Source organism: Seriola aureovittata, chromosome 13 (genome assembly GCF_021018895.1).
Source record: "Seriola aureovittata isolate HTS-2021-v1 ecotype China chromosome 13, ASM2101889v1, whole genome shotgun sequence".
Lineage (NCBI taxonomy): Eukaryota > Metazoa > Chordata > Actinopteri > Carangiformes > Carangidae > Seriola > Seriola aureovittata.
This window is the reverse complement of record NC_079376.1, coordinates 16538509-16557737: the sequence shown is the minus strand read 5'-3', so window position 1 is coordinate 16557737 and position 19229 is coordinate 16538509. Positions and strand designations below refer to the sequence as shown.

Here is a 19229-nt window from a genome sequence, read left to right as displayed (position 1 = left end):
ACACACAAAGCCAACAGAGTATGCTTTATGGACTATTGGATCAACTGATCATGTTTACTTTACAGACAAGCTGAGCTCCAAAAAATCAAAACAGTGATTAATGACCTGCAGAGTGACCACCATGGATTTATTAACTTTTATTTGAAAACATTTGTGCTGGTTTAATTGGTGACATGGTTACAAATTGACGCTTGTGGTATATTTAAATCTAATAATTGTATTAATAAAAGTAGTAAAAGTTTTTTGGCTGCAACAAAACAAACATAACCAACACTGCTAGATGTTTTTTTTTTTATTAACTAATGAGGAGGAGATAATTTTAGGTGATGAAAAGATGCCACTCATGCCACATTGTCTGTGCGTCCATCAAAGGGAGGTGAAGGTTTCCCTTTAGAACATCTGGATCATGCACTCTCTGGACTTTCCAACACCAACCCACTTGACTAAAGAGAGAGAGAAAGAAAGAAACAGAGAAAGAATATAAAAGTGGACAAAACTGTACAACTCATAACTAAGGCTATTTCTGATAAGTGAAATAGTACCACCTAATGGATATCATGCAATGTCTGCATTACTGTTTATTTTGGTTTGGAGGCATTAAGGGCTGACAACAGTTTTCAGGATTCTTTTGCATTTGTTGGTGTTGATGGTTATTTTGCGTGAAACATACTGGGAACTCCAATGTGGTTCTCAATGAAGCGGATGTAGTTTTGTGCCTTGGCTGGGAGGTCGTTCCACTTCCTGGCTGCAGACGTGTCCGTCTTCCAACCAGGGAAGGTCTCATATTCAACTTCCACTTTTTGCAAAACGTCCATGTTGGCTGGTTGGTTAATAGAAATCAATTGTTAACAATCTTCAAATCAATGCTGGGTCTTGACAGCCACTCCCACTCAAAAGTGAACAAATCAGGTATATGGACTTGTGAGTCTTTTTCTGCATGTGGTTTCTTCTTTTAAATTACCTGGGAAATGGGGAATTCTTTTTCCATTGAGTTTATAGGCGACTCCCACTTTAATTTCATCCAACACATCCAGAATGTCAAGTTTTGTCAACGCAATGCTGCAAGGAAAGTACCATGTCATTGGTGAGCTGCATAATATGTGCTGTTTCTCATTTTATGGTGGTGCAGGAAATGTGATTCAGTATAAAAAAACATAACCACAAAACACCTAATGACTTTCTTAAAGTGCGCTAGCCACTCACGCTGTGAAGCCATTGATCATATGAGCGTATCTGACGATGACAAGATCCAACCAGCCGCAACGTCGCTTCCTTCCTGTGGTTACACCCACCTCATGACCTCTCGTTTGCAGCAGCTCTCCTACTGCCTGAAAACCGGAAAAAACATCCTTACCTGTTCGTTTATCATTCATGAACTTAAAACGATGTAAGGCATTTAATAAATCCTACAGGAATCTAAAAATACACAATCACTAATTATGGAAAGAGTTAAGTACAATAAAACATCACATTGGCTGGGAGATAAATGCCTATGTCCCTATGGTCAGTTCCTGTGACAAGTAACATAACCCCTGCACACACAGTAAATATATCCTGAACCCGGGCTCTGGCCCTAAATTTATCCCTGTGAACATGTGACCTGCACAAGAGGTAAAGAGTGTTTGAGCCCGTCTCTCACAAAATTTGACAGCTGCACTCGGCCAGCAAACACAAACCCTCCCCTCTCCTCCGCCAGCCCTGCTGTCTGTGTGTCAGCTTCATTATCACAAACAAACTGTACGTGTCAAGCTCAGTGTCAGAGAGTTACATAACAAGCCTTGTGTCTCTGCTTCCACCACCAGTGAAGCAAATAAGTCATGTGACAACATGTGGCTTGCACGCTTTAATACTCCCAGTAATTTACTCAAGTAACATCTAGCACTTACATTGAGTTGTTCTGTGGGGAACGCTCCGATTCCCACCCTCGTGGTGTAGGCCTTTGCTACACCAAACACATCACCAATATTCAGAGGAGGGATGCCGAGACCTGTGCATGCCCCGCCCACAGTGCAGTTTGATGATGTCACAAAAGGATAAGTGCCTAAAGAGAAAAAAATAATGTTATTATAGCACAGACTCCTTCCCAGATCCACAAAAGCACATGCATGTTTCGAAAAGTCACAAATAAAATTATATCCAAAACCGTTTTGTTGATGCTGACCCTACCAAAGTCAATGTCAAGCAGAGCAGCATTGGCCCCTTCAACCAGAATTTTCTTTGGAGATCCATGAAGAGCTTCGTACATGTAATAGACCCCATCTCTCACCATCGGCCGCAATCTCTCAGCGTATTCCTGCAAGAAACACGAAAGCAGAGATTTTTTTCTGTTTTGTTGTTGGAGGAACGATGACGATAAATCATCCCTCAATTATCAGTCTCTACCTTGAGTTTTTTCAGTTGGTCATCGACGTCGACCGTCAATGCTGGATACATGGACTGGTACTGGTGGACAAGGTTCTTGAATCTGGAAGACAAGAAAGTCATGACTCCTTTCACAAACCTGCATGGCATTAGTTTAACCTTATTTTCCATTTTCCTCTCATTCCTACTTGGTAGAGAAGTCCTTAAAGTCGCCCAGGAGGTCACATACACGTAGGCCAGTGCGAGATGCTTTGCTAGAATATGCAGGTCCAATGCCCTTCTTGGTTGTTCCAATGCTGTCAATATAAAACAGGGGGATTACTGATTTGTAATATTTTGTGTATTTCTTATCTTTTGGCAAAATTGTGGACGATCTGGCTCATTCTGAACCCTCCACCGCTATTGCTGCCTTCCCTACTCTTACTTCTTTCCTTCTTGTGCTTGTCTTTCAGTTTCCTGTAAGCCATCGACAACCTGGTGGAAATCAAACACTGCAGAGAGACAGCAAACAAATCAATAAAACCCAACCTTCGCACACTTAACAGTATCTGATTTAAACAGACTGTGCATATTTGAATCAAGCAAACCTCTATAAACAAGTGCATAAACTGTACATACCAAGGTGAGCTCTGTCAGAGACAATGAGTCTCTTCTCCCAGCCTTTCAGACCTGGTCAGAGAACAGAAATCACATCTATGTGAGTGCGCACTAATCTAATGTTACATTAGTGCATTACATGTAAAGTGTATTATTTCCTTAAAATACCTTTCTTTTCATTTTTGTCGCCTTCCTCAAACAGGCCAGGTAGATGTATGACCACTCCATTACCTACAAGAGCAAAGGAAGAGTTGACAGTAGACTAAGAGTAATACTTTTATGATGTTCTCTCTATAAAGAGTAAAGATTGAAGCCTTTACCAATGAGTGATATGCTTTTGGGGTTGATGATTCCACTTGGGAGAAGGTGGAAGTCGTACTCCTTGCCATCCACTACCACCGTGTGTCCTGCGTTGTTGCCTCCCTGTAAACCAAAGCAGTGCACACACTATGACCATCTGGTACAGTCAGTGTTTTGGTGACAATATAACCAAATACAGCATGATGTTAACACCCAGGACCACCTGAGTGGATTCAGCCACATGCACATGTCTCGTCTTATTTTCGTGAGACGGTGATAAGCCACCCTCTTCCCAATTCACCAAGCTTTTCCAGCACCTATTTTAACAGACTTAGCTGGCGCTGGTGGACCCTCCACTCTAAGACCTGGCCTTCTCACGTATCAAGCCACCCTGAGAATGTGACCTCGCTCCAACCCGGTGGGTGGGGCTCTCAAGCCCCCAGAACACAGGGTGCCAGTCCTGTCAGTAGAGTAAGTACAACACAGCAACTGTTGGCAGGTTTCACTGAGTGTCCGTTCCCATGCTGGAGTGACCTCTGATTTCTGACCCAAGTGTTATGTTTCTGTTGCAAGTGGGCGGACCCTGAACTGTCTGGGGTTGTTTTTATTGTGAATTTAATGCAAATCTCAAATTAAATTTTGTGATCAGGCAGGCAAAGCAACTTTACACCAGCTTCAGAAGTTTGCATGAGAATTAACAGAGAATTCAAGCTTGCCAGTTGTACTTGTTAACACTAAAACTATCTGCAAAAAAGTATCTGCAAAACGTTTTCAAATGTGGATTGAACGACAGTTCATCTAATCCATCATTTGAATCAACGGTCAATATGGCTTATAGAAATAGTCAAAAAGGTTTCCAAGCTAATAGGGCCGCACATGCAAGTTTGTTTTCTCAAGTGTTTTCACTCTGGGCACCTGTTGCTCTCCACCAGGCCGCCACTACACTGATAGCTTCCACTGTAAAGGTTATGAATTCATATGTAAAAAAAAGAAAAAGAAAAAGGCATTCAGCATTAATCCAAGGACACGCCCCTGTGGACGCTTGGCTGAAATCGACGAATCCCAACATTTACCTGACACCTGCAGACAACGTCAGCCTCGGTCGCCAATAAGTCCACGACTTTTCCTTTGCCCTCATCTCCCCACTGCGCGCCGAGCACCACCGTCACTTTGTTCCCCACGTCGTTGCGCGATCGCTTCTGCCCGGTCGCGGCGGGTTGACTCGTGTTTTTGTGGTCTTTCGCCGACCAGGTTAGCGACATGATGGTGCTGGCTCTAGTCTGTCCGCCTCAAGAAGACTAAACCGTCTCCAAGAGTGGCATTGCCATATCTGTAACTTCATAGCCGATGATGTCAGAGCCAGACGCGCTCATGCTCATCCACACACACACACACACACACACACACACACACACACACACACACACACACACACACACACACACACACACACACGCGCGCAGGAGTGCGTCGCTGTGCTCGGGCTGCTTGTCTCTAAGGCTACGGAAAATACAGGCGTCACACAACAGTAACCGGGTTGCATGAGTGTAGATACACCTATTAAAAAGCCTGTTGTAACTTTCACAGTGTGTAGCCTGCACAATAAGGCTTTTCTAATTGAATTTGTTGCCCCATTACCGCCATCTGTCTGAACAGGTTGATAAGAACAACTGAACAGTAAATTTACTTTTATTAAAATTGACTTAACATTAAAAGTTACAATCCATTATATGCTGTCCTTATATTTCCTGTTAGAGATTATCTGAATAATATATAAAGAAATTAAGACATTATTCAAAGCAACTTCAATATTAGATGTGTTACATTAAATATCTTGCACCAAACACTGCATCTTCCTTTCCAAAGGTGCTGAAAGGTAAATAAAGCTTAAAACACATCCAATGCATATTACAACAATTATACAAAAAAAAAACATACAAAGCATATTCTCTACTTTTTTGAACAGTTCTGAATCAAAAGCACTCATATACACAAAGACTACAATTCATTTACATAAAGTGACATGTTTACATCCATTCTGTGAAGGTCCCAGCCTTTTAGATGCATTACCTCTTCTTGGTCTGGAAAAACAAATCATTGCAAAAGGAAGACTTCTGCATCCTCCTGAAGGAGTCAATATTCATGTAGTCTCACAAAATAAAATACACTGTAGTCCTTCCAGTTCAGAACTCCTCTGTGAAGTTAAGATTTTCTTTTTCCTCTTGATCTCCTTTTTCGGTCACCTAGGGAAACAAAGGCTAAAATGAATGGATAGAATCAAAATATATGAAAATAAAATACTTTAATATCTTTAAAATCATTATATTTAGAGCTAGATATAAAACTCAAAGGCAGAGAAATGTATTCACACGATACTTTGGCGTGCAAACATGACTACATCTGCTTTAAATTGTTCTTTTTAGATATAAAAACATTTTTAATACATTTACAGCACATGTATCTTTCATCAAAGTCAGATTAATAAAGCACACTTCACAGGAAGCACACAAGTGTGTTGTTAAACAATTAAAAAAACAAAAAACAGGCCCAGTTGAAGATTTAGGGAATGGACAAGAAAATATGGAAGGAGAAGACACAAAAGTGACAGCTTTCATGAGATAACTCAGTCCACGATGACTTCACGATGACGTCACAAACTGCAAGGCTGCTTGAGAACAGAACACTGATGTTAACTGTACCCATTAAATGCTATATATAGTAGTATTTTTAGAGTATTTGTCCCCAGGTTGAATAGACATTAGAATCACCTTAAGACACGTGCATTAGGGCAAATACTGTTAAGATTTTTGGCTTGACAACCACTGAGTTAAAGGGTTAAAAAAGGGAGCGAGTGTTAAAAAGCTGGACAACACAGACATATGACATCTAGATCCCAGTTAGATCAACAAATGAAGTGTTATTTGAGACAAAGTTTCGACGGTGATTGAGTTCATTAGGATGATGGTCCTGCTTACAGTTTGCCATCCCACCGATTTGACCTACCTCACTGCAACACACAGCCTTTTTTATGTTTAGTGTGTCCTTTCCCACTGTTACCTTGTGTGTCAGAGAGTCAAAACGGAAGAACAGAGCATTCAAACAAAACTGACCATAGATTTCAGTCCATTCAGTATTAAAATCTGCAAATCAAGTGCTACACACTGCAACCATACTCTTTAATAAAATGCATGTAATCATGCAAATCCCTTTAGGAACATATACTAAAATAGCCCATATATAAAATATAAAACGCAAAATGCAGTAAAAACAAAACAAATAAGGATTTCCCTTTAAGACACGTCAAGAGGCTAGCATTCCAAACATGGTGTTTATTGAAGTTGATGAATAGATTACCTTGGTTACTCTTCTTTTTGTTTCGTTTAAAGAGGCTCTGCTGTTTCTTTGGTTCGGGCTTTAGGGATGGAGGCATTTCTTCAGATACTGATGGCAGATCCTCTGGTTCCTGTCCATCCGGGACGTCACACCCCTCAATGTCCTCACTGAGAGCGGTCACATTGCTTTTAGGGTCCGAATACTTGTGACTCACAACCTCATCTCGGGTGTGCGTTTTTGTACTAATGGATTCTCGCTCTTCTCCGCCCTTCTCTCGTCCTACAGTCTCTGTTAAATGGGTTATTTTATTACTAGTTTTACCTTTCCCATCTCCCATTATATTGCTTTCACTACTCTGTGTCACATTCGTGTCTGTCTTAGGTAAAGGACACTCCTTGATCTGAACATTCACACTAATGTCTGCTGGTTGCTCATGGTTCGGCTTCTCAGGTAGCAGGCTGGAAGTGCTGTCTAACACAGCGTCTAAAAGGTCCGAATCTGAGAGCGAGGATGGACTGAGGACGCTGGTCTCAGTTGAATCTAATGAGAAGCCGTTTGTGGTGAGAGATGGTTGCTGTTCCCCTTCAACCTGAGGCAGAGGTCGTGTCATATCTAGGGATGGGTTCTCCGGGTGTTGACCCTTCTGCAGCGACACAGGTCTTTCCAGGGGTGCCTGTGTCGTCACGGCTGGCTCCCCTGGGAATGTGTTGGGAGCTGCAGCTGGTCCGTCTGGCACGGCACTCTGCGGCGCTGGCGGAGTCCCTTCTGATGGGCTGATGAAACCGTTCACCTCGCCTGTGCTGGCCTGGTGACCCTCTGTCTGGGATTTGGTGGGAGCGGAAATGGTGGCTATTTCTGCGGCTTCTTCGTCGGCAGGCTTCACACTTGATCCTGAGGGGGAGAAGCAGATAGTAGAGGCATGGAAGGCATACATTAAGACAATTACTATTTTTGAAATGGGATGGTGTTTTTGGAGTGAGCCGGAATGCATGACAGTAAAAGGCTCTGCATGAAAACGAAGGCTAAGGTCGCTCGACAAAGCAGCAAAGCGATGGAGCCAAAATAGCAAGATGTGGTTGGTGTTAAAGCACATATAAAAACGAGCCCTAGATAAAGCAGCGAGGCTGTTTTGTGGCTCGCAGTTAAGTGGCTCAGGAGCGGAGCTGGGAACTGCGGATGGGGGCCACAGCCTCTTGTCCTTACCAGGTGGGCAGGTATCGCTACGCATTTCACTAGAAGGGAGGCTTTCCGAATCGCACCTTGGCCTGGTCTTTCTTAGGCTGAAACCTTTCCTGATATCTGCCAGGAGGTGGTCGATGATGCAGCCGTCGTTCGGCGGCAAGACGCCTTTCCTAACTGGAAAAAGAGGTGTAAAAATTCAAACCCAAACTCTATTGCTATTCAAATGTCACCTTGGTGAGGGATTTTCTACTGCAGTGAAAGAAACGAAGGTCGTTCTCTCTCTTACTTATTTTTCCATTCTCTCCCTTCTGTCTCTTGGACTCTTCCTCTGCCAGCTGCTGCTTTCTCTTCTCAGCCTTGGCCGCCTGCTCTTTTCTGGTTTTGTTTTCCTGTTATCATGAAAGAAAGGATGTCACTCACTGCCAAGTACAAAATGTACATAGCAATCTGTTTTTGTAGCATTTGGGGCAGAAACATATCAACATTTTCGAGTTTCTCACAGTATATCGATACCCATGATCCAAAGACAACAGCACCCCCATACGCAAGAGGATGGGGCGTAACAGCAACAAAGTATCTCCCCTGACCTTCAGTGCCTTGATGAAAAGTTCTCGAAAAGTCCTCATGGTTCCAAAGAGTTCCTCAAGCGACAGCTTGTTCGCATCCTCGCATAAGTAGACAGCCAGCTCACTCTTCTGCTTATCGATCTCAGTGAACCTTTCACTTAAAGCTTGACATGCCTCTCGACTTCCCTGGAACAACGAAAAAGGGGGGGAAAAAAGAGGCATTTAGGATGTTGATCCAGTTGCCCAAAACATTTTCAACTTTTTTTTTAGATTCTATTTGTAGAGAAAGCACAGATCATCATCTTACATCCAGAACTTTTGCGTATTGCTCCTTCACCTCCTCCACGGAGTTGGACACCTTCTTGGCAGTCTCATTCAGTCGTTTCAGTAAGGCACTGGCTTCTGACTGAACAGAGTCCAGATTAACTCTGAGGACAAAGTGTTAAACCTTTTGTTACATGTCTGTTAAAAAGGTCATGGAGAACATGAGCTGGAGTACACGTGAAAGGTTTCTGTACCCTGCTGCTTTTTGACAGATCTCGATATCGTCTGGCAGCGCCAACAGCTCCGGGTGGTTTGCCTCTGCCTCCTTTGGAAAATAAGCCACACAGTGGAGTAATTAAACAGGTTATTGGCTGAGACGGGGGGGGGGGGGGGGGGGGGGGGCAGTTACGGCAGCTGTGAACCAGTTTGTGTACCTCCAAGATGTGATGAAGAAGCGTTATGCGGCTCTTGTTGGCCTTGGTCTCTGTGAGCTTGAGCAGAGAGCTGATCTTGAACCCCTCTGCGTTCCCTGTGTGACTTCCCTGGAAGTAGACCGATGATTAAACATGCAAGCTCTGTCTAAATGTCAGATCGGGTAAAATATAAATGAGAGGATCTCTGCGGTTCTTACATAGTTGAGGAAATTTCCAACGTTAAGGATGAGCCTGCAGAAATTGGGCATGAGTGTGCTCACTTTGAGAGCTGCGAAAACAGTTATTTCTGGTTAATTCTACTGGAAATGAGTCATTTATAAATACCATTTGTTATTTCAGCAAAACACAGCTGAAGACCTTTGGTTTACTTACACTGGCAGGCCTCCTCCACCAGCTTGACTTTAGGTTTGAGCATGTCCAGCACTGATGAAGTCTCCTCGCACAACAACATGCACTCAATCCTCAACTGGTAACTGCGAGCAAGAGACAAGCGAACAAGAGCAAAGTGAGCACTGAGCCAATTATGGCAGCACTGGGATATGGGATATTGAGAATATCATGTACACAGCACGCACATAATTCATCAACAAGAACTGGAGATGAAAGTTACCATGGCACAGTGAGGAGGGAGGTGTAGAAGCGGTCAACATTTGCCAACTTGTCTTTTTCTCCTTGGAAGGACTTCAAATTTTCAATCTATGGGCACAAGACAGTGACTCAGACATGCAATGTTATTTTCAAGTGTGCATCAATTTTTATAGTTGGAGTATGCAGAGGTGTTACCACGCACCTCGTGCTTCTCTGGTAGAAGCTTTAGAAGCTGTTTTAGCACCTCTACATCAAACCTAGACCGGTCCCCGTTCTGAATCATGGCTACAAAGTCTTCATTTTTGCTGGACAGAAAATGTAAAATATTTAGTTGTAAAAGAGCCCCCCCCCCAAAAATAAAATATATATATATATATATATAAATATATAAAAACAGATGTGAAAATAATGGGTAATATCTCACCATTTGAACTGCTTTAGAAATATGTTCAAATTCAAGTTTTTCTTTGGATCAATGAATGTAATCTGTTGAAAAAAAGGGGGAGGAGGTAGAGAGGCATATTGATTATCCAGCTTTGATAATCGGGTGTGTTTGTTCTGAGCGCTACAGCTCTGAGGAGCAGTGTCGAGTGTTGACCAAGCACACCTCTTTAGGCTCCTTCTTGACAGGAGCAGCTGCCCCCTTGTCTTTGTGCTCGGTCACCGGGAGACAGAACAGCTGCTCAATACTGCTGTAGTCCGGCTCCCGAGGAGGCGGCTCTTTCTGAACCGAGGCCCACATGGAGTGACCATCTGCGTGTGTGTGGAGGAGAGAAAGTAACCTGTCATGAGCTCATGTGGTTCCGTTTTGTATCAACAACCCACCATGGCTGAAACTCAGGCTCAGGGGGATCATGCGCGACATCCACATTAAACTTAAACACCAAATTATGAACTATTGGTCTGTTGACCTTTCAGATGGAGAGCCATTTGTGTGCACATGTCCCCACTGCTGAGGTCTTTCCATAATAATGTTCTATTTAAACAAATAAAATGTCCTGAAGGGGTGAATACTGTTTTGATGGATTGATATGACAGATGGAGGGAACCAAGGGCAGATTGTAAAAATGATTCAAGCCTTCACAAGAATGTTTTATCAACTCACCAGTAACAGCACGGAGTTTCTGCCAGTTGAGCTTTTTCATCCTCAGGGTGGGACATCGGTTTCCCTTTTTGGGTGCGCTGCACCCCAGGGAGTAGCTACTCTGAGCCATTATCATGCCCGGGACAAGAGGAGGTGGAGGTGGCATGCCGGGTAAGGGAGGTGGTGGTGGGGGTCCGCCGCCCATCCCTGGTAGGAATGGCGGAGGAGGTGGAGGCGGTATGCCTGGACCGCAGGGTAGTGGTGGCGGAGGGGGCATGCCTGGTAAGGGAGGAGGAGGAGGTGGCGGTGGAGGTCCGCCAAGCCCTCCAGGTAGCGGTGGTGGTGGAGGAGGTGGCGGTGGGGGCGGACATTGGTTAGAAGGTTGGAGCAGGGGTCCGGTCATGCCAGGGGGTAGAGGAGGTGGCGGGGGTGGAGGTGGAGGAGCAGCAGCACAGAGTGGCTTCTGAGGGGAGGTTGTGCCTTTGTCCGGCTTGTCTGTGTCCAGATCCGTCTGCACAGCCTTGTCCACTCCGACCACCTGCCCGTCCACTTCATGCTGACCTTCACAGCTCTTTCCTTTGGAAAACATCAGCCGCTGCATGATCTTCTCACAGGACTCCATCTGAGCTGGAGCACAAATCCAAACACACAGACACACACAGACACAGAGAGACACACACACACACTGATGAACCACATCTGAAACGACTTGTCTCACTAAAACAAAAGCTTTCAGCCGTACTGTCACCAGCTACAAACAGCAGCCACACATTAATCACTGAGGAGGCCATTATCTAGCCATTAGCCTCTTCAGAGAGTTGACCTGTGGTGAATGTTTTGTTGCTTCAGTGCTGACTCACAGTCCTGGGCCAGCAGTATGGCTCTGTTAGCGATGGCCTCCAGAGCCAGCCAGATATCAGAGCGGCTCGGCCCCAGCACCAACAGTGTCTGCAGGATGGACAGCAGCTGGAGAGAGGCTGGAGAGCTGCTCACCTGCACACACGTGGACACACGCATATGTGCAAATCAGGAGGGTGTGTCATGTTTACATACCCAAGTCAAATAATGAGCCAGAGCCACAAAAAGTTAATCCAGATAATAAAAAGATATTTTTCTTCATTGTGGGACGTCTGTAACAAAATGTTCATTCATTCAATCTCCAATCTCTCTCTTACTGGACCATCTTAGTTCTTCACAGGAGATGATGAAGCCAGTCAGACGGTCAGTTCTCACCTTGTTGAAGAGTGTAGTGAAGACCTCCAGGTGATTACTCATGTCAATGCCCCCATACAAACGCAGCAGCTCCTCCTCATCTTCAGCCATTGCCTCTTCAAAAGCTTCACATTGAATAATCAAGTCTTCATCCTCCTGCTCCCTGCACACCACACACACACACACAGATCACTGATGGGGACACATCAACACATTTAAATGCCGTTTTCATTTGGGGAAAAAAAGAAAACGCAATGACAACCTTTGCACAAATTGCTGTCATTAATGGACACATTAATGGACACATTAATGACAGCAAGTCAATATTTATTTAATTTGTTACATAAAATCTGCTTTAAACATTCAGACAAAATGAAATGTGAACAACAGAAGGAAGGCTCACCTTAACTTTGGTAGAATATCAAGTAACTGAAGCCCTGCAAGACACCAATAAAACACAGATCTGAGTATGACAACACTTAATTATCAATTTTTAAGAAAGTTTATCCTAAAAAGGGGTCACACATGTCTTCACAGTGGCAAATAGTTAGGTGTAAGGAATTGGCAGGAGGTCACAGGTGAGCAATCACAAAAGAGGAGTGGCCAATCAGATAGCTAATTGATCCAAGGTGGTGGGTGGTGTTTTAGTGAATGTAGGAGGGTTTATATAGCTGCGAAGATCATGAACTGTATTTGTCAAACTGTCTCAAGTGTGGCGCTCTGCAGGCAGCGTGGTCGCTCAGTGGTTAACACTTGTGCCTCATAGGGTAAAGGTGCTTGGTTCAAATCTGGGTGATACAACCAGTCCGAAGTTAATACTGTTTTTTTCCTAGTACATACTGGTTATCTGCTGTAGAAAACACAGATGGATGGATGGTTAGTGAGTTTCATTCAGACGGCATATCACCAAAGTGTGATCTAATCAGTGTAGGAGTGATGACATTTTCTTTACACTTTCAGTAGTCACTAGTTATGTTGTAAAATGCATAGGTACACAATGCTGTCTACTCTTGAGGTTTGCTTAGTTCTCCAGCATTTTGTCACAGTGATAAGGAGGCCATTAGACCTATTCTTAGACAGACCCAGTGACAGAGATATTTGTAATAGAGCTCCTGCTGATGGCCTGCTTTCCCCTCCACATTCACTTTCAGCGCAGAGGGGAGACACTGTTGTGGTGACAATTGACCACAGTGTGACCTTGCTCATGATGTGACTCCAGACTCCTGATTAATTTTGAAATGGCAGCTGAACAGAGAACTCACCGATAAACTCCTTTCTCATCTTATCTCTCTGCCTGAGGTCGTCTGTCCCGAAGATGAGGGCATTGATGACACTGAGGAGTGTGACCATGTAAGGGACGTTATCTGTCGCCTGCAATTCGTTCATGATCACACTGAAGCGATACTGCTGCATCTTCAAGCCCTGAAGGGCAAAACAAGGTCAGTGTAGGTAATCAACTCTGAATCATTGAGGAGGACTGTTCTGCAATGATTATAATGCTTGTACACACAACCTGCCACTAGAGGGCACTGTTACAGGCTTTATTATTTAGACTGATGATCTAAGATCATGTGTTGTAGATCCTACAGCAACCTAACTTTTCAAAAAATGACTTAAATTTCACTACTTGCCTTGTAATGGTCTAGGGCATCCAGAGCCAGGCAGTGTCCATCTGTAGAGAACATGCTGAGGGCTGCAAGTAGGTCAAACACCTGCTTCTTCACCATGGTGTTGGAAGTGTCCAAGGCTGCGGAGCGTCATGATCGCACACATCAATACAGGTAGAATACTCATATTTCCCATATCATTCTTTTAAAGCAAACCTTTCTCTATCACTCTCTCTCTCTCTCTGACCTCCCCTGTCTAGACACAAGTGGGATGCTTTGTTTCACTGCCTCAAGTCATCTTGAACTTTGCCCTCTGCAGATGTGGTGTTGTACCGGAGATAAACATGTACTGTGTGTGTGTGTGTGTGTGTGTGTGTGTGTGTGTGTGTGTGTGTGTGTGTTTGAGGGTGGGGAAATCCAATATTCACAACACACTGTGACGCAACATTTTTAGGGCTCTCCCGAAGCAGCCCTCAATGATTCATCCCTGTATGAAAAGCTGAGCACATGACGGGGAAATTCAGCTCAGCAGAATGAGTCACCATTGAATGAAGTGACCAACTTAACATAATACTACAAATGTTAAATAATGATACATGAGAAGCAAGTGGTGCCTCAGGTCTGTAAATATATATTTTTATATTTTCTACTTTAATTAATGGGATGGTTTAAATATCTTGACCAAATTATCTACTCCACTGGAACATTTATTTTCATAGGAAAGGCTAATCTGTAATCTGATCCTAAATTAGATGAACATTTCATGCAGGAAAATGCGCAGTGTGTGACAATGTTTCACGAGATGAAAAGGCTGATGCAAGTGTAGTCAACCTTGTGAAAGCTTCCGAATGTATCCCTCGTTCTCTATAATGAAGTGGATCCCCGCTGCGGAGTTCATGACAGCCCGGACGCAATTGACGCAGGTGAGCTGCAGAAGAGCATCGGCAATACGAGAGCACCCGCGCCCCGAGAGCCGGTCCAGGGCCTCCAGGAGCAGATCCAGCCCACTTAGCTCCAAGAACTGGACCATCCATGTCTGGTCGCTGCCTTCCAGGCGTCGCTTCAGCCCAGAGTAGTTGACTACGGTGGGAACTTGCAGCAGTCTGATGCACAGCTCTGGATCAGCACTCTCCAGGTTGGCCTCCTGCGGGGTATCGGAGTCCTGCGAGGAGCCCAGGCGATCCCTGACCGCCGCCCACTTCTTTTTCATGTCTGACTTCCCTGACATGATGGGTGGTAGGACTGTGGAGGACAGAGGGAAACAGTGTTGTTGGTGCAGATGAAAAAAGACATTTTCTAGAAACCATTATCCACAAAAAGAAATTGTGCTAGTTTTTTTTCTGCAGATGGTGTCTGTTTGCACCGATAACTAGTGGTTTTTGTCCAGCATACAGTGTCGTCATTGCTATCCATAGCACAGGAAGCACGCCATAACAACGCCTTATCAGAAAGGAAAACAGAATAGGAAGCGATAGCTCTGCAGTTTGTGGATGAGTAAAAGATATGTCAGCAGTACAGTCATCACCAGCACTGCCAAACATTCCAACTTAATCCTGCTTGAAAGAGAAGAGAGGCTCACCGTCAGCTCATCAAAACTCTGCACAAAGCCAGACTCTGTGTTGTCTGGACTGTGTGTATCATAATTTACCACATAAATAAATGCATCTCATGCTCATTACTGGGATATAAACACTAGACAACGTGCATGTTCATAAGGCAATGTGAATACATAGAAATGACTGTAGAGAAAAAACGTTTCACAAACATCATGGCAAGATGTTTCGCATCGACATGAATGCACACATTGATCCCACAAGTGCCCTTTTTCTGGCATATCCCCAGAGCACGGCCCCCTCCTGTACCAACCTGCCTAACCCCAAAGCTTCTAAAAAATATTCCACTACTTTGTATTTAACAAGTACAAGCACATTCCCACACTCTAATAAAATCAACAGGATAAGGTTCAGACCAAAAAAGGGGAAAACTTTCTCTAAAAGGCTAAAAATACCTTCTCTCTGTACCGCAGTTGTGATATTAGGTGGTCCGGCTTAAATGAACAGTGTGAGTGCTTCCTCTGTCTCCTGTTGTTGATTTCACACTTGGCAAGGATAAGGTATACAGATGCATTGAGTGATGAGCAGGAACAAACACAATGCTCTGCAGAGAGCTCGTTCAGAGAGCCACACTGGAAGGGATTACTGTATAACCTTTAGCATTCAGACGGTGTAGAGCTCTACCTTACCCTACTCTACATGTTAGGAGCTCTGTAATCTAAAAACATGGTCAGAAGCTGTTTGCAAATGGATTGTATCTCTCTCTTTTCAAAAGGTAATTTGCAGGGAACAGAAGTAATGACTTGTGAAGAATTTGACAAATTGGACTATTAACTCAGTAGAGTGATAGTAAAACAAGACTTTTTCTTTCTCCATATTCTGGCAAATCATTCCTTAGCTCTGACTGCAGCATTTTAGTCCAGCTACCAGTGTGAGAGTGTTACCGTGGCAGCAAGCAGTCAGACAATGGGGTTTCTACAATAGGCCTTCTCAGTACTCTTCAAAGAGCTGTGTTCATTAGCCACAAAATGGATGGGGACGCTCCCTGCCCCCTTTAGGCCTGCTGAGCGTTACGGCCCACAGTCAATGAGACACATTCAGGAGTACATTGTACTGTCATGTTCAGTGTGAGCAGGGAACAAAAGTTGAGAGTTGATTCTTGTAATCTGAGGAATTTTCCCGGGGAATTAGGTTACTGTGGTTCATTGAGCACTTTCCTGCAAAGTAATAGTTATGACTAACTCTTAAAAGAAGCTGGTGTGTGTGTGTGTGTGTGTGTGTGTGTGTGTGTGTGTGTGTGTGTGTGTGTCATGTGAGCTGTACTCCCCATTGGACAGACAGTAACTTTTTCAGAGGGAAGGAAAGGACTTTCCTGGGACAGGAAACTTGGCACGAGATAAACATGCTGGTGTGACCACTCATGTTCCTCTTTTGAAATTTCAGTTTCATTCCTCAAGATCACGGTTTTGACCCCAAGTAGGAGGACATATTGTTCATAAACAAACATCTGGCTTACATTTCAAACATCGAAGATCAGCAGTAATAGGAAAAACAACATTTGCATTTTCCTTTGTGCACTCCTCAAATATAAGCAACTGTCATTTGCCGACCTCGTCTGCCAGAGCTCCCACATGTACCACTAATAGCAGGCTGATTCACTGCACACAGGACAAACCTACTCAGTCAGTCCTCTGGTTAAGCCGCCCACACATCAGCCCACTGCTACTGTACTGCCTCAACACTAAGGAACACGCAGGAACATCTCCACTGATTTATTTCCTCCGACACATATGCAAAGCTTATGCAGGGGAATACATGCACTTCCTCTACAAATGTGCCGTGTATGTCAGCAATAATAAAAGAGTAAATAAACTAACTGGAAATTCATTGAATCTCAGTTTACACATTTTTCAAGTCATTTTGTTTTCCTCCACCTCCTCCTCCACTGATATACCAGGTTTAACAAGAAGATATGAGATAAGGATACTTATTGTGACATTAGATTTTAACCTATGAGCACTGACTTGATAACTGTGTTGATACACCTTTAACATATGTTAACATATGAATTATATGTTCCTTGGGGATTGAGTAATTAAAAAAAAAAAAAATTCAAGCTTTATCCACACCATAAAACCCTTTACAGTATTTGCAGAATGATTATACCCACAAAGAACATCTGGTACTCATTTAACCAGTATCCTCCCCTCTCTGCTATTTAAGGGAGTAACCGACATGCCTTCAAAGTCTACAAACACATTTTGGAGTGGTCTAGTGTGGTTGTTTAGTTTCCGTTATTCCCAGACTGTCTGAGGATTTGTTCAGCAATTATTAAACTGATTTCACAAAACACAAGTGACAGCCCATATGGTCCAAACAGCCTTTAAACTGCAATCCTCAGTTCAAGTGTGTGTGTGTGTGTGTGTGTGTTTTTTTTTTCCATCACTGCCTTCTTCTCTTCATTCTGTCCAAAGCAAGAACAAATTACCACCTCCTTAATAGAACCACAAGACTGTGGCACCAGGATACTGTTGTCAGTTTGCCAGTCTGCATGATGTATCAGCACACTGTGAGTGAGAAGGACATGAAATAGCGACATTTAACGGTGCAACATCGTTACTTTGCGCTGCGATTCCCCCCACATATCAAGGGACGTAACTGGACGAGTGGAAGACAGGAAAAAAAAAAAAAAAAACAATAACGCTAATGACCATCGCATCCGCACAGGTCACATCTTAACACACTGTTGCATCGTTTAAGAACACCTATCTGCAGAGTGTGAGACCTTACCTGGTTTTATTCCATAAATATACACTTGCAGATTCGCGTCCTCTGGTGTGTTTCAGGTGCGGGAGCGCTTCGCAGTCATGGAGAAGACATTTTATTCTGTCAACGAAAGATGAAACGGGAACCTGTGAAAATTGTGGCAGGTCAAACTGCTGTATGATATCGGGATGGCACTGCTTTCAAATTGCCACGGCCCCTGAGCTTTCATTCACTTGAGAGAAACTGCCAAACGTGCAGCATACTGAGCTAAAACATCCGGTCAAACCTTTCAGAATAAAATATATGCGTACGTTTTACATTTCCAATATGGGATCAAGACAGGATTTGGCCTTCGGAGGTTTTTCCTGTTTGTTCTTTAATTGTAAATACAGCCGAAAAACAAACTGAATAGGAGGATTATGGTTGCAACTCAAAAACGAAACAATATCTAACACATAGACCAAAGTTATGAAGAAACCTGGATTTAGCTAACTTGTTAAAAAAAGAAAACAAAGTAGTTCTTATATTACCACGAGTTAAAGAACACCAGTGCCTTTAGGACTAACAACGCACTACTTAATCAAATAAACATATAAACACAAGTTCACAAGAAAAATGAAATAGCTACCGCAACAAAGCTCAAATTAGCTACAAATTAGCACAACAGAAGCTAGCTAACAATGACCTAGAATATTGCCTTAGCCACACATTAGCCTCTGACAGTACGGCTGAATTAACCAACAACGCCTATTTAACATATTAAATTACATACATACATACATACATACATACTCAAAATGATTATAAATTAAGTACCAACAGAAAATGCTCCAAAAACCTGAATAGTAGGCTAAATAAAAGATGCCTGTCCACATTCACTTGGCCACATCTGACAAAACTGTAACAGTGTCAGGTAAACTGCAACTGTAGGATTTCAACAGACCTTTAAACTAAAACTGCTGGTGCAATAACTTCAATCATATTTGAGTTATCCAAATACTTTTCATGACATACATATCAAACACACACACACACACACACACACACACACACACACACACACACACACACACACACACACACACACACACACACACACACACACACAGGGGTTTCAATTGTCAACATTTATTTTGAAGGCAGAACTGCCCTATTTCCGGTCTTAATGTACCTGTTGTTGTGTAGCTTGAAGCTGTTTGTGATGCTGAATTCAGCCAGTGGTTGGGCCCTCCTCCCACACTCCCCATCCCATCAGCTGGATCTGACCTCAGGCGGGCGAGTCGCTGCTGGAGGGAAAATAACTGGGTTCCCCCGATTCTCCAAGTTAGTGGAGGACTCTTGACTGTTCAAGTTTCCAGTCACAGTAACAATGCTAGTACAAT

The 19229-nt window shown here is 43.4% G+C and overlaps 2 protein-coding genes across 6 annotated transcripts; both read right to left on the bottom strand.

Annotated features, from left to right (window-relative positions):
- Window positions 1–122: 122 nt before the first annotated feature.
- Window positions 123–4608, bottom strand: adss1 (adenylosuccinate synthase 1). Its single transcript, XM_056393204.1, has 13 exons — window positions 4332–4608; window positions 3279–3381; window positions 3127–3189; window positions 2980–3030; window positions 2786–2852; window positions 2550–2657; window positions 2383–2464; window positions 2167–2293; window positions 1887–2041; window positions 1204–1328; window positions 962–1059; window positions 671–820; window positions 123–443 (listed from the first exon to the last, which is right to left on the bottom strand). Exons 1-13 carry the CDS (start codon window positions 4518–4520, stop codon window positions 391–393), a joined length of 1371 nt encoding a protein of 456 aa, XP_056249179.1. The 5' UTR covers window positions 4521–4608; the 3' UTR covers window positions 123–390.
- A 321-nt stretch (window positions 4609–4929) lies between these two features.
- Window positions 4930–18088, bottom strand: inf2 (inverted formin 2). Of its 5 annotated transcripts, XM_056393199.1 has the most exons (23): window positions 17872–18086; window positions 14360–14770; window positions 13553–13668; window positions 13184–13343; window positions 12325–12358; window positions 11943–12084; window positions 11570–11702; window positions 10731–11336; window positions 10233–10378; window positions 10050–10111; window positions 9828–9930; window positions 9648–9733; window positions 9410–9510; window positions 9235–9305; window positions 9038–9145; window positions 8858–8928; window positions 8647–8767; window positions 8361–8525; window positions 8060–8162; window positions 7795–7947; window positions 6613–7482; window positions 6262–6315; window positions 4930–5501 (listed from the first exon to the last, which is right to left on the bottom strand). In XM_056393199.1, the coding sequence occupies exons 2-22, from the start codon at window positions 14754–14756 to the stop codon at window positions 6263–6265; spliced, it is 3801 nt and encodes a 1266-aa protein (XP_056249174.1). In that variant the 5' UTR covers window positions 14757–14770; window positions 17872–18086; the 3' UTR covers window positions 4930–5501; window position 6262. The 5 variants fall into 5 exon arrangements, with proteins under 5 accessions (XP_056249174.1, XP_056249175.1, XP_056249177.1 ...); XM_056393200.1 differs by lacking the exon at window positions 6262–6315; XM_056393201.1 differs by lacking the exons at window positions 4930–5501; window positions 6262–6315 and having other exon boundaries at window positions 7037–7482; window positions 7851–7947; window positions 17872–18088.
- Between the last annotated feature and the right edge of the window lie 1141 nt (window positions 18089–19229).